General features: G+C 46.1%; 1 protein-coding gene across 1 annotated transcript in view; it reads right to left on the bottom strand.

Moving 5' to 3' along the window:
* Nucleotides 1–1,221: 1,221 nt before the first annotated feature.
* Nucleotides 1,222–13,656, bottom strand: part of LOC138657992 (signaling lymphocytic activation molecule-like) — a 42,290-nt gene continuing 29,855 nt past the window's right edge. Inside the window, exons 5-7 of the mRNA XM_069745575.1 lie at nt 9,898–10,025; nt 7,323–7,443; nt 1,222–1,435 (exon numbers count right to left, since the gene is read on the bottom strand). Coding sequence (XP_069601676.1) covers nt 1,434–1,435; nt 7,323–7,443; nt 9,898–10,025 — 251 coding nt within the window. The 3' untranslated portion in view covers nt 1,222–1,433. The remainder of the gene's footprint in view (nt 1,436–7,322; nt 7,444–9,897; nt 10,026–13,656) is intronic.

Raw genomic sequence — 13,656 nt, 5'->3', positions numbered from 1 at the left:
GAAGTAGTATTCTAGGCAATTATATATTAGATAATGATATGATTGTTTGATCATATGACTAAATTCCCTGCCTAACAAGTCTGACCTGCTCTTCAGAACTTCCGGTCATTCGCAGTTCACCTCTGAAGCTGGAAAGCGTGCACCCAATTACAGAGGCGCAGTGACGCTGCCGAAATGAGTGACGTGCATGCGTGAGATTTGCATAACCTGGTGGTGATGCAGGCTTGTGAAAATTATGTTATCACGCCCACAGGGGAGTGATACCATATAAAGAGGGCCAACTAGTCTGGGGAACTAGCGCCCCATCGACTATTTAACGTCCTAATTAGCAAAAAGCCGACCTTATAAATGCTTTTTAAAACCATTTATATGGGGATGGTTAGGCAGGGAATTTAGTCATATATATGTGAATGCTGCTGGGTTGAGAGCATGGGGGACCAGAGAAGTTCCCTTTAACATAAAAAAGCCAAGTGTCTAAAAAGATAAAGGAAACTTTTACAGGCATCAAACATACAGGAACATCTGTGATTGTGATGTGTAACGTACAACATCTAACCACACAGGAACTCATTTGTATATAGGATTTTTTTAACTTTATGCAAAATTGTGACATAAACCATAGCAAAAAGTCACAGGCTAGTGTACAATATAGGACAGCTCAATAATACAGCATAGGAGACATTCTGTCATACTCGTAAAGGAATTGTCTACTTTGGGTTGTGAGAGGTTCCCAATAACTGGATGATTTCATACATTCCTACTGATCCCGTTACCAATTAATCTAATTAGAGTGAGCAGATACTTAGGCACTAGTGATGAGCGAGTATACTCGTTGCTCGGGTTTTCCCGACCACGCTCGGGTGCTCTCCGAGTACACTCGGGTGGTCTCCGAGTATTTGTTAGTGTTCGGAAATTTAGTTTTCATCCCCGTAGCTGAATGATTTACAGCTACTAGCCAGCCTAAGTACATGTGGTGGTTGCCTGGTTGCTAGGGAATCCCCACATGTACTCAGGCTGGCTAATAGCTGTAAATCATTCAGCTGCAGCTATGAAAACTAAATCTCCGAGCAGTCATAAATACTCGGAAATCACCCGAGCGTGCTCGGGAAAACTCGAGCAACGAGTATATTCGCTCATCACTTTTGGTCACATAATGTAACGTGCAATAATTGCCTCCGAACGTAAAGTGGAATTCCTCTATTCCCCTCTTTAAATACTAGATGAAAATATATATTTTTTATTTGCTTCCACAATAAATTACATATAAAATTTTTCCTAAAATGCATTAAAAAAAGGAAAAATATCATTTTTTACACATTTCACACTGGTTTTGGACCTGGAGTCCATTTTCATGGATTTTTTTGTTAGTAGTGCCGTTTGGTCCAACATCCGTTTTTGGTTCACCTATTGAAAAATCTGATGATGCCTCTTTTCTCTGAAATAGTAAAAAAAAAAAAAAAAAGCATTCAACGATTATTATCATGCAGAGACTAATAATATACAGTAAAGGGGAACTCTAGCAATAAACTGCTGAGGGAGGGTGGGGGACGGCTTTGCTTCTTAGATTCCTTATGGTAAGGAGAACTAGAAAATGTCTAAGGCCCTTCAGAAAAGAGGACCACTTCGAAAGTGTCTTCTTGGCTTCATGGAATCAAGCCACCTTCTTCCATTGCTTCATGATCCAGTTTTGATGATCACTTTTGGTGGTGGACATATATGGACACACTGACATAGCCCAATATAGATATCAGTAATTTGTGGTACCTTTGATGCCCATCACCTTGCTGTTGGTTCACTGGTTGTCCTTCCTTAGATGGACTTTGGTATGTACAGAGGATGCGGAAAATATTCATACCCCTTTAAATTTTTCACTCTTTGTTTGATTGCAGCCATTTGGTAAATTCAAAAAAGTTCATTTTTTCTCATTAATATATACTCTGCACCCCATCTTGACTGAAAAAAACAGAAATGTAGAAATTTTTGCAAATTTATTAAAAAAGGAAACTGAAATATCGCATTGTCATAAGTATTCAGACCCTTTGCTCAGTATTGAGTAGAAGCACCCTTTTGAGCTAGTACAGCCATGAGTCTTCTTGGGAATGATGCAACAAGTTTTTCACACCTGGATGTGGAGATCCTCTGCCATTCTTCCTTGCAGATCCTCTCCAGTTCCGTCAGGTTGGATGGTGAAAGTTGGTTGACAGCCTTTTTGAGGTCTCTCCAGAGATGCTCAATTGGGTTTAGGTCAGGGCTCTGGCTGGGCCAGTCAAGAATGGTCACAGAGTTGTTCTGAAGCCACTCCTTTGTTATTTTATCTGTGTGCTTAAGGTCATTGTCTTGTTGGAAGGTGAACCTTCGGCCAAGTCTGAGGTCCATAGCATGATGCTGCCACCATCATGTTTCACTGTTGGGACTGTATTGGGCAGGTGATGAGCAGTGCCTGGTTTTCTCCACACATACCGCTTAGAATTATCACCAAAAAGGTCTATCTTCGTCCCATCAGACCAGATAATCTTATTTATCATAGTCTGGGAGTCCTTCATTTGTTTTTTTTAGCAAACTCTGCGTACTTTCATATGTCTTGCACTGTGGAGAGTCTTTCGTCGAGCCACTCTGCCATAAAGGCCCGACTGGTGGAGGGCTGCAGTGATAGTGGACTTTGTGGAACTTTCTCCCATCTCCCTATTGTATCTCTGGAGCTCAGCCACAGTGATCTTGGGGTTCTTCTTTACCTCTCTCAGCAAGGCTCATCTCCCACGATTGCTCATTTTGGCTGGACGCCCAGGTCTAGGAAGACTTCTGGTGGTGCCAAATTTCTTCCATTTAAGGATTATGGAGGCCACTGTGCTCTTAGGAACCTTGAGTACTGCAGAAATTCTGTTGTAACATTGGCCAGGACTGTGCCTTGCCACAATTCTGTCTCTGAGCTCCTTGGCCAGTTCATTTGACCTCATGATTCTCATGTGGTCTGACATGCACTGTGAACTGTGAGGTCTTATATAGACAGGTGTGTGCCTTTCCAAATCAAGTCCTATCAGTATAATTAAACACAGCTGGACTCCAATGAAGGAGTAGAACCATCTCAAGGAGGATCACAAGGAAATGGACAGCATGTGACTTAAATATGAGTGTCTGAGCAAAAGGTCTGAATACTTATGACCATGTGATATTTCAGTTTTTCTTTTTTAATACATTTGCAAAAATTACTACATTTCTGGTTTTTTTTTAGTCAAGATGGGGTGCAGAGTGTATATTAATGAGGAAAAAAATGAACTTTTTTGAATTTACCGTATATACTCGAGTATAAGCCGACCCGAGTATAAGCCGACCCCCCTAATTTTGCCACAAAAAACTGGGAAAACTTATTGACTCGAGTATAAGCCTAGGGTGGAAATGCAGCATTTACCGGTGAATTTCAAAAATAAAAATAGATCATTATTTCCCCATAGCTGTGCCATATAGTGCTCTGCACCGTTCATATTTCCCCATAGGTGTGAACCATATAGTGCTCTGCACCGTTCATTGTGCCCCCTAGCTGTGCCATATACGGTGCTCTGCACCGTTCATTGTGCCCCATAGATGTGCCATATACGGTGCTCTGCACCGTTCACTGTGCCCCATAGCTGTGCCATATACGGTGCTCTGCACCGTTCACTGTGCCCCATAGCTGTGCTGTGCCATATACGGTGCTCTGCACCGTTCACTGTGCCCCATACATAGCTGTGCTGTGCCATATACGGTGCTCTGCACCGTTCACTGTGCCCCATAGCTGTGCTGTGCCATATACGGTGCTCTGCACCGTTCACTGTGCCCCATAGCTGTGCTGTGCCATATACGGTGCTCTGCACCGTTCACTGTGCCCCATAGCTGTGCTGTGCCATATACGGTGCTCTGCACCGTTCACTGTGCCCCATAGCTGTGCTGTGCCATATACGGTGCTCTGCACCGTTCACTGTGCCCCATAGCTGTGCTGTGCCATATACGGTGCTCTGCACCGTTCACTGTGCCCCATAGCTGTGCTGTGCCATATACGGTGCTCTGCACCGTTCACTGTGCCCCATAGCTGTGCTGTGCCATATACGGTGCTCTGCACCGTTCACTGTGCCCCATAGCTGTGCTGTGCCATATACGGTGCTCTGCACCGTTCACTGTGCCCCATAGCTGTGCTGTGCCATATACGGTGCCCTGCACCGTTCACTGTGCCCCATAGCTGTGCTGTGCCATATACGGTGCTCTGCACCGTTCACTGTACCCCATAGCTGTGCTGTGCCATATACGGTGCTCTGCACCGTTCACTGTGCCCCATAGATGTTCCACATAAATTTGTGCCGCCGCTGCCGCAATAAAGAAAAAAAAACACATACTCACCTCCCTTGATTGCAGCTCCCGGCGTCTCGTTCCGGCGCCTCCATCTTCCCGGCGTCTCTGCTCTGACTGATCAGGCAGAGGGCGCCGCGCACACTATATGCGTCATCGCGCCCTCTGCCTGAACAGTCAGAGAGCAGAGACGCCGGGAAGATGGAGGCGCCGGCCGGGAAGATGGATCGGCGCCCGGCGGCTGGAACGAGGACAGGTGAATATGCTATACTTACCTAGTCCTGGCGATCCTCGCGCTGTCCCCTCCTGTCTTCGGTGCCGCAGCTTCTTTCTCTATCAGCTGTCACCGGCACCGCTGATTAGAGAAATGAATAAGCGGCTCCGCCCCTATGGGAGGTGGAGCCGCTTATTCATTTCTGTAATGAGCGGTCCCACGTGACCGCTGAAGAGAGGAAGAAACTGCAGCGCCGAAGACGGGGAGGAAGGCAGGGACAGCGCGAGGATCGCTGGGACTAGGTAAGTATACCCCAGCGCCCTCAGCCCCTCACCTGCCGACCCCACCGCTACCGTGACTCGAGTATAAGCCGAGGGGGGCACTTTCAGCCCAAAAATTTGGGCTGAAAATCTCGGCTTATACTCGAGTATATACGGTACCAAATGGCTGCAATGAAACAGAGTGAAAAAATGTAAAGGGGTTTGAATACTTTCAGTACCCACTGTACTAACAAATGTATACTGGGAACACCCCACAAGACCCGTGATAAACCAGGAGCACCCCAGAAGACCTGCCGTATACCGGGAACACCCCACAAGACCTTCCGTATACTGGGAACACCCCACAAGACCTGCTGCATACCAATAATGCCCCACAAGACCTGCTGTATAACGGAAACAACTCACATGACCTGCTGTATCCCAGGAAGAACCCACAAGCACTCAGGTATACCAGAAACAACTTACAAGTCCTGCAGTGTACAGGGAACACCCCATACCTGCCATATAACAAGAGCATCCGACATGACCTGCCATATATCAGGAACACCCCACAAGACCTGCCATATACCATGAACACCCCACAAGACCTGCTGTATACCAGGAACATCCCACAAGACTTGCTCTATACCAGGAACACCTTACAATAGCACCATATACCAACAACACCCCACAAGACTCTCCGTATATTGAAAACCTCCCACAAGATCTGCCGTATACCATGAACACTTTATAAGACCATCATATACCAGGAACACCCCACAAGACCTGCTGTATACTAGGAACATCTTCCAAACTTACAAGACCGCCATATACCACGAACACCCCACAAGACATGGAGTATACCAGGAACATCTTACAAGACTGCCATACACCAGGAACACCCCACAAGATCTGCTGCATACCAGGAACACCTGACAAGACCATCATATACCAGGAACACCCCACAAGACCTGCTGTATACCAGGAATATCTTACAAGACCATCATATACCAGGAACACCCCACAAGACCTGCCATATACCAGGAACACCTGACAAGATTGCTGTATACCAGGAACACTCCAAAAGACCCGTTATTTTGTAGATCACTGACCCAGTTGTTTAAACATCACATTTTGGCCATCCCAGATCCTTACATTTACTGATTTTCCCATTTCCAACAAGAACTGACCGATCATTCTCTGCATAATATATCCCATCCCATACAGACGCCATTGTCACCTGACAATGTTATTCTCTTCACCTTTCTGTGGTTTTAATGTTATGGCTGCTCAGTGTACATTACCAAGGAATTTGAGAATAGTACAGGACTTCACTGACATTCAAAGAAAACAAATGGGAACTATTCTGCTGCATGCGTCCGGTGATTCCTCCCCTGCCAGCAATGGAGACAATCGCTCAGATACTGGTAGTTGCGCCGGTGGAGCCATTCACCTACGCGCTGTATTATGCAGGTTGTATTGTAGTAGGAGACGTGTTTTGAAAATCAGAGGATGTGGCTGATGTCTTATTTCCTGAAGCGACGCTTTGAAGCCGCCTCCGTCAGTTCTTTCAGTACGGAAAATAATATTCCCCAAGTGAATAACATCACTGTATCAGTAATGTGGGGACTTATAAAACTGTCTCGGATGAGATCATATATGCTGCATGGAAATATGGATTTGACTGCATGTTGGGATCCAGTTCATTGAAAATGGATAGAGCGGACAGTCATTCTAAAAAGTGTCTGTGAGAGCCCTGGTATAGATAATTGTCATTCTTCTGGATTCGAATGTAATGACTAATGATGAGTGAAAATACTCGTTGCTCGGGTTTTTCCAAGCACGCTCGGGTGGTTTCTGCGTAGTTGTGAGTGCTCGGAGATTTCGTTTTTGTTGACGGCAGCTGCATGATTTGCGGCTGCTAGACAGATTGAATTCATGTGGGGATTCCCTAGCAACCAGGCAACCCCCACATGTACACAGGCTGTCTAACAGCCGTAAATCATGCAGCTGCATTGACAAAAACTAAATCTCCGAGCACTTACAAATACTCGGGAGACCACCCGAGCGTGCTTGGGAAAACCTGAGCAACGAGTATACTCGCTCATCACTAGTGGGCTCCCCTAGTGGTGGTTGAATACAACCAGAATTTTAGGATTTATCAAATCATCTGTTTTAGTTGTTATTTGGGCCGTCTACCATCTGGTTGCCTTTTACATTGCCCATGATGCATTTTTTCAAAGGGGGAAGAGCCTCATTACATTGTTCCTGCTCGTACTAATTGCCAACTAATGATAGATCATTTATAATTGGTGGAGTAAAGTTGATCTTGATGGACCTAGGTCTTTTTTAAACCTATGTAATGATGTAACTAACACTACTTCCAGAATGGATTGCATCCTGTACTTTACAGGAAGTCATTGCTTGACTTCCTGTCTGCACAGTGTAGCTTGTGCTGGACTGGTAGTTACACTGGGGATGGCATGACACATGGTCACCGTTATATAATAACAGGGCATCATTTTACTTACACACTCTGGTCTCCTCATTGCTTATATTCTGTGATTGAGCATCATCTCTGCAAGGACCGGCCAGCTCATACACTGATGAAAAAGGCTGACTATTGGATTCAATAGCGTATGCACTTCGATTCTTAAAAATGTAAGAAAAACAGAGAAACCAAGATGAAGATATAAGGACAGTTGCACTTGTTTTGCTGCCACCCTTCTTGGCTACTTTCTTTGCCGCATAGGCAGCCATCTCTTCCTTTCCTCATATTCTATGTAGGTGCATGTCAAAGAGGTGTGACTCCCATCTAAGGGACATAAATATCCAAGGTGGGACAAGCCTTTATCTCTATTCTGTCTGACATTTTCCAATACTGTAGTGGAGCAAAATATTTGAAGGGTGTTGTCAACATCAACATTAAGGTAGTGTGAGCTTTCTTAGCCTAGTGACTAGGTCTAAAGTGATATGATGATGTTGCGAGGGCCTGGTAATCCCAAGAGGCACCCTGGATGCCGGTATTCAAACTTCCTTGGCTTGCAGTTGTATACGCAAATACTGGATGCCTCTTGTGACTACTAGGCCTATCGACCTTATGGCATCACATGAGGTTTACTCAAATGCCAGCATAATGGATGTCTCTTGTGATTACCAGGCCCTTATAATGCCATAAAGTCTCATGCCAGCATTCTAGGTCCCTGTTGTGATTGAAAGGCCCCAGCGATATCATGATGTTGCAGCATTCGAACACCCTTTAGCAATGACTCGAATGCCAGCATTCTGGTTGCATCTAGTGATTAAAAGGCCCAACCCATGACATCACAACGTCACATGAGATGTTAAAGACTGGACTTCATGCAATGTCATGAAGTCGGGAGGCCTAGCAATCAAAAGAGGTGATCAAGCTCACAGCATTTGAGTAATCATCATGTGATGTCATGACATCAAGTGGGCTTAGTAATCACAAGAGGCACCCATATGTCAGCATTTGAAGTTCCTTGGTTAGCACTCAATTGCTGGCATCATGAATGTTTTCTTCTGATTATTAGGCCCTTATAATATCATGACGTCTCATGAGGCTTAGTTGGATGCCAGCATCCTAGTTCTTTGTTGTGATTACCAGGCCTTGTGACATCATGACGTTGTAATGGGCTAGAAATCGCAAGAAATGCACAGGATGCCGACATTTGAGCCTCCGTGGCGTACCCTTGAATGTTGTCATCCTTGGCAGCTCTTATGATTATTAAGCTCCATCCGTGACGTTATAGCATCACATGAGGCCTAGTATTCACCAGAGGCTTCCAGATCCCAGACTTCAAACTTCTTTGGTTGGCACTTGAATGCTGGCATAACGGACGTCTCTTGTGATTACTAGACCATTATAATGCCATGACGTCTCATGCTGGCATCCTTAGTCCCTTTTGTGGTAAAAGGCCCCAAGAACATCATGATGTTGCTGTGGCTAAAGTTCACTAGAAGTGCTGAGGATGCCAAAATTTGGACCTCCTTGTTCAGCACTCAAATGTTGGTATTTTAGGCACCTCTACTGATTTCTGGGACCAGGCCCGTGACATCATAACATTGCATGAGATCCAAACTAGACCTCATGCAATGTCATGTAATCGTGGAGGCCTAGTAATCACAAGAGGTGCCCTGGAGGTTGGCATTTGAGTTGGCCTCATGTGATGTCATGACGTTGTGGAAGCCTAGTAATCACAATAGGTGCCGAGGATGCCAGAATTCGAGTAAGCCTCATATGATATCATTATGTCAAGGTGGCCTAGTAATCACAAGAGGTTCCCAGGATGGAGGCATTCAAAGATTCTGGTTGGCACCCGAATGCTGGCATAATAGACTTCTCTTGTAACTATTAAGCCCTTATAACGCCATGAGGTCTCATGAGGCCTACTTAAATGCCGGCATCCTAGTTTTCTGTTATGAATACCTGCCCTCCCGCAACATCATGACATTGCAGTGGCCAGAAATTTACATAAATGCCCATGATACCGGCATTCGAGCCTCTATGGCCAACACTTGAATGTCGGCATCCTTGGCGCCTTTTCTGATTACTAGTTCCCTCGCCCATGACATCATAACGTCGCCTGAGATCGACTAGACCACATACGATGTCATGAAATCACAGAGGCCTAGTAATCATAAGAGGTGTCTAGGATTCTAGAATTCAAGAAGGCCTCATGTTATGTCATGTCATTGCAGAGGCCTGGTAAACACAAGAGGCCCCTAAAGTTTCAGGAATCAAGAAGTCATGTGATGTCATGATGTAAAGGGGGCCTAGTAATCACAAGAGGTGCCCATGATAGGGGCAATTAAGTAAGCCTCATGATATCATGGGGGCCTAGCAATAACAATAGCTGTCTAGTATGCCAGCATTCAAGAGCTGCTCAAAAAAGTTGGCATTGCCATCGCCAAGGTGCCATAGAGTATGAACATTAATCCCAATTCTTTTTCCATCATCAATTTCTACAATACCATATTTTGGTGAAACCAATGATCCATGTGAGTTAATGGTAGATCTCAAGGGGGTCAAAAATGTTTTTTTTTTTTTTTACAGCACCATATGAATTAATATACCCCACATACCTCAGGTTTCTGGACTGTGGAGTACAATGTGTGGGTGGTTTCATGTGTTTGTTCTGATACTGGTTCAGGGGCTGGTGGTCTACTTTGAGGACAAGTTTGTGGATTGCTGTATTGTTTTGAGGACATGCCTGTCATGATTAAATAAAAAAAACAAAAACACAAGCATTTTATTAGTTTTGCTCTGAACATGGTGCCAATACAAACGGTATGATTTTCCACGATGGTATTGACGCACTTCACTCTATATTTTAAAGAGAACGGATGGTGCTGTTAACCATAGGGCATAATATGGACACTCATGACACTTTGCTATGCGGTGAATTTGATAACATTTTTATAAAAAATAAAAAAAACAAAGCAAAAAAAAAACCACGTATAGGAGACATAGGAGTAGTGAGTATACTAATAGTAGTCATAGGAGTAGTAGGTATACTAATAGTAGCCATAGGAGTAGTAGATATACTAAGAGTAGGCATAGGAGTAGTAGATATATTAAAAGTAGGCATAGGAGGAGTAGGTATACTAATAATAGGCATTAGAGTAGTAGGTATACTAACAGTATTCATAAGAGTACTAGGTATACCAATAGTAAGCCCAGGAGTAATAGGTAGACTAATAGTAGCCATAGGAGTAGTAGGTATACTAATAGTAGGCATAAGAGTAATAGGTATAGGAGGAGTAGGTATACCAATAGTAGGCATAGAAGTAGTAGGTATACTAATAGTAGCCGTAGGAGTAGTAGATATACTAAGAGTACGTATAGGAGTAGTAGGAAATCCAGGCAGGTGGGGAGCTGGAGGGTGCAAAGACGACGGCCATATCGCGCTCTGTTGCTCTTCTATGGGTCTTTGAAGTGAAGGGGGAGGATGGGGATTATATACCCGAAAAGAGGGTATAGCTCGCCCACCAAACCTCACTTAAAATACGACAAAATACGGAGGAGAGACGCCGGCTTCTGCAAGGTTAGCAAAGGGGAAAAGCCATGTCTGACCCGGAAGGAGGATTGGTGGCGGTCACACCCGCAGGCCCAGTGATACCCCCAGGCCCCGCGGTGGATGAAGCCGCAGGCCCCATAGTACCCCAGGCCCCGCAGGGCCCGCAGCTCCAATAAGCCGGATGGACCCCGCCGCAGCTACAGCTCCCATAATGCCGCTGTCCATGCCATATATTCCTGGAGAGGCCTGGCTGCCACAATATTCCGGGAGTCCTAATACATTATGTGACTTTAAAGGGAACCTGTCACCCCCAAAATGGAAGATGAGCTAAGCCCACCGGCATCAGGGGCTTATCTACAGCATTCTGAAATCCTGTAGATAAGCCCCTGATGTATCCTGAAAGATGAAAAAAAGAGGTTAGATTATACTCACCCAGGGGCGGTCCCGCTGAGGTCCAGGTCCGATGGGTGTAGCGGTCCGGTCCGGGGCCTCCTATCTTCTTACGATGACGTCTTCTTCTTGTCTTCATGCTGTGGCTGTGGCTCCGGCGCAGGCGTACTTTGTCTGCCCTGTTGAGGGCAGAGCAAAGTACTCCAGTGGGCAGGTGCCGGGAAAGTTCAGAGAGGCCCGGCGCCTGCGCACTGCAGTGCTTTGCTCTACCTTCGACAGGGCAGACAAAGTACGCCTGCGCCGGAGCCACAGCATGAAGACAAGAAGAGGACGTCATCCTATGAAGATGGGAGGCCCCGGACCAGACCGTGACGCCCATCGGACTGGACCGCAGCGGGATCGCCCCTGGGTGAGTATAATATAACCCTTTTTCTCATCTTTCAGGATACATCGGGGGATTATCTACAGCATTCCAGAATGCTGTAGATAATCCCCTGATGCCGGTCGGCTTAGCTCATCTTCCATTTTGAGGGTGACAGGTTCCCTTTAAGGCTAAGCTCTGCAGCCTATTTGAGGTATATCCCCTCAAAAGGTCAGCATCTTAACTGGCTAACTGATTGGCGCGGCCCTAAGAGAGATAAAATCCTGGCCAGATACGGAAAAAGGAACTGCGCAGCAGATCTTTGCCAAACTTAAAACCCTCACTGCTGTAGAAATCAAAATGAAGTTTTTCGGGTGTAAGCAAAGAGCACAAGATAGCATACGGGACTATGCCCTTAATCTGCAAGAGGCACTATGGGCCATAAAACAGGTGGACCCTAACAGCATACAGGACAGGAATAAACTCTTAAAGGAATAGTTCATTGAAGGGCTCCTGTCCAACACCCACAGGTCTCAGCTACGCATCTTGGCCTTGCAAAACACTGACCTGGACTTTGCACAATTTAAGGACAGGGCCACCCAGGTGCTGCATGAACCTCAGCCCAGCCGCACAGTGCCCCCTAGGCGTCCAGCCCTCACGTACCACCAGGAGTTGGTATCATATCCTCAGGTCCCCTTTGAGGCCCACACACAGATCCTGGATGATGACTCCTCTGCAGGACTGCGCCTCCAGGTACTGACTAAAAGCAAAGCTGCACTAGCCAGGACCATGCAGTCCCTACAGGAACCCCCAACGGAGAAGATCAAGCTGGCTTCCAGATCGGAGGACGTCCCCTGGCAAAGACAGAAGAGGATCCCACCGACCAGAGGAAGAGACAACGACCGCCATCATCAGAACGGACGACTCATCTGCCGCTGCTGCAACCAGGCAGGACACATCGCAAGGTACTGTCATTTAAACGAGTGACCCCTGAGGCAGAGGGCCAACCCCCAGGAATAGGACGACCAGGCCCACAAAGCTGGAGAGCCAAGTACGTCGGAGGACGACCAGTCCTTCCCATTGTGATCGACGGCACCCCGATGAACACTTTTTTGGACACCGGCTCTCAGGTTACAACTATGCCTTACATTCTCTATAAACGTTATTGGGCTGACTCAGACATTACCCGTGGCCCAGATAGTGATTTGACAATAGTGGCCAGTAATGGTCAGCCTTTGCCGCAGGTTGGGTACAAGGAGGTCACCATTAAGGTTGGGCGGGTAGAATTGAAGGCCCAAGGAATGGTGATTGTTGATATTGATCGACGTGAATGTAACCCCATGATGAGCTTAGGTACTAATGTCATTGAAAATTGTCTTGCAGTGGTTATTGTCTTGTTACAACAGGTGGCCGAAACTGCTGGTTCCAGTGAGCAGAGAGTCCTGCAAAAGGAAATCAGAGCCCTGGTGCAGAGACAACAGGTAGAATTGTCTGGTGGAGAAGTTGGACGTGTCACAGTGAGTGACCCGATCCTTATTGCAATACCCCCAGGAGTGAAATGTTAATATGGTGTCGGGCAGCAATAGGCCTCAGAGGTAGAGACTACCATGCCCTGGTAGAACCTGTGCATTCAGACAGTAGGCCCACAATCCTGACAGCCAGAGGGGTGGTTGATGTCCGCAAGGGGAGGGTACCTGTATGAGTCCTTAACTGTGGAGAGAAAGAGGTCCACTTACCCAGATATGCCAAACTTGCTAAACTGTTCACTGTTAATAATAATAATGCAATACAGGCAACAGAACCCTTGGTCCCGTCCAACCAGGTGGAGGACAATGGCTCTGCAGGACAAATGGAGGATTGGTGTCAGAAATTACACGTGGGCACAGACTCTACCCCACCACACCAAAAACAAGGGGCTTACCGGGTGGTCCATGAGTATGAGCGGGTATTCAGCAAACACCCACTAGATTTTGGGCAGGTAAAAGGGGTTCAACATCATATCCCCACGGGAAATCATCTGCCCATTAAAGATAGGTACCAGCCTGTACCACCAGCTCACTACAAGTGTGCTAA

This window comes from Ranitomeya imitator, chromosome 1 (assembly GCF_032444005.1).
Source record: "Ranitomeya imitator isolate aRanImi1 chromosome 1, aRanImi1.pri, whole genome shotgun sequence".
NCBI classification, from domain to species: domain Eukaryota; kingdom Metazoa; phylum Chordata; class Amphibia; order Anura; family Dendrobatidae; genus Ranitomeya; species Ranitomeya imitator.
The sequence above is the reverse complement of the archived record's forward strand: the minus strand, read 5'-3'. Positions and strand labels throughout refer to the sequence as shown.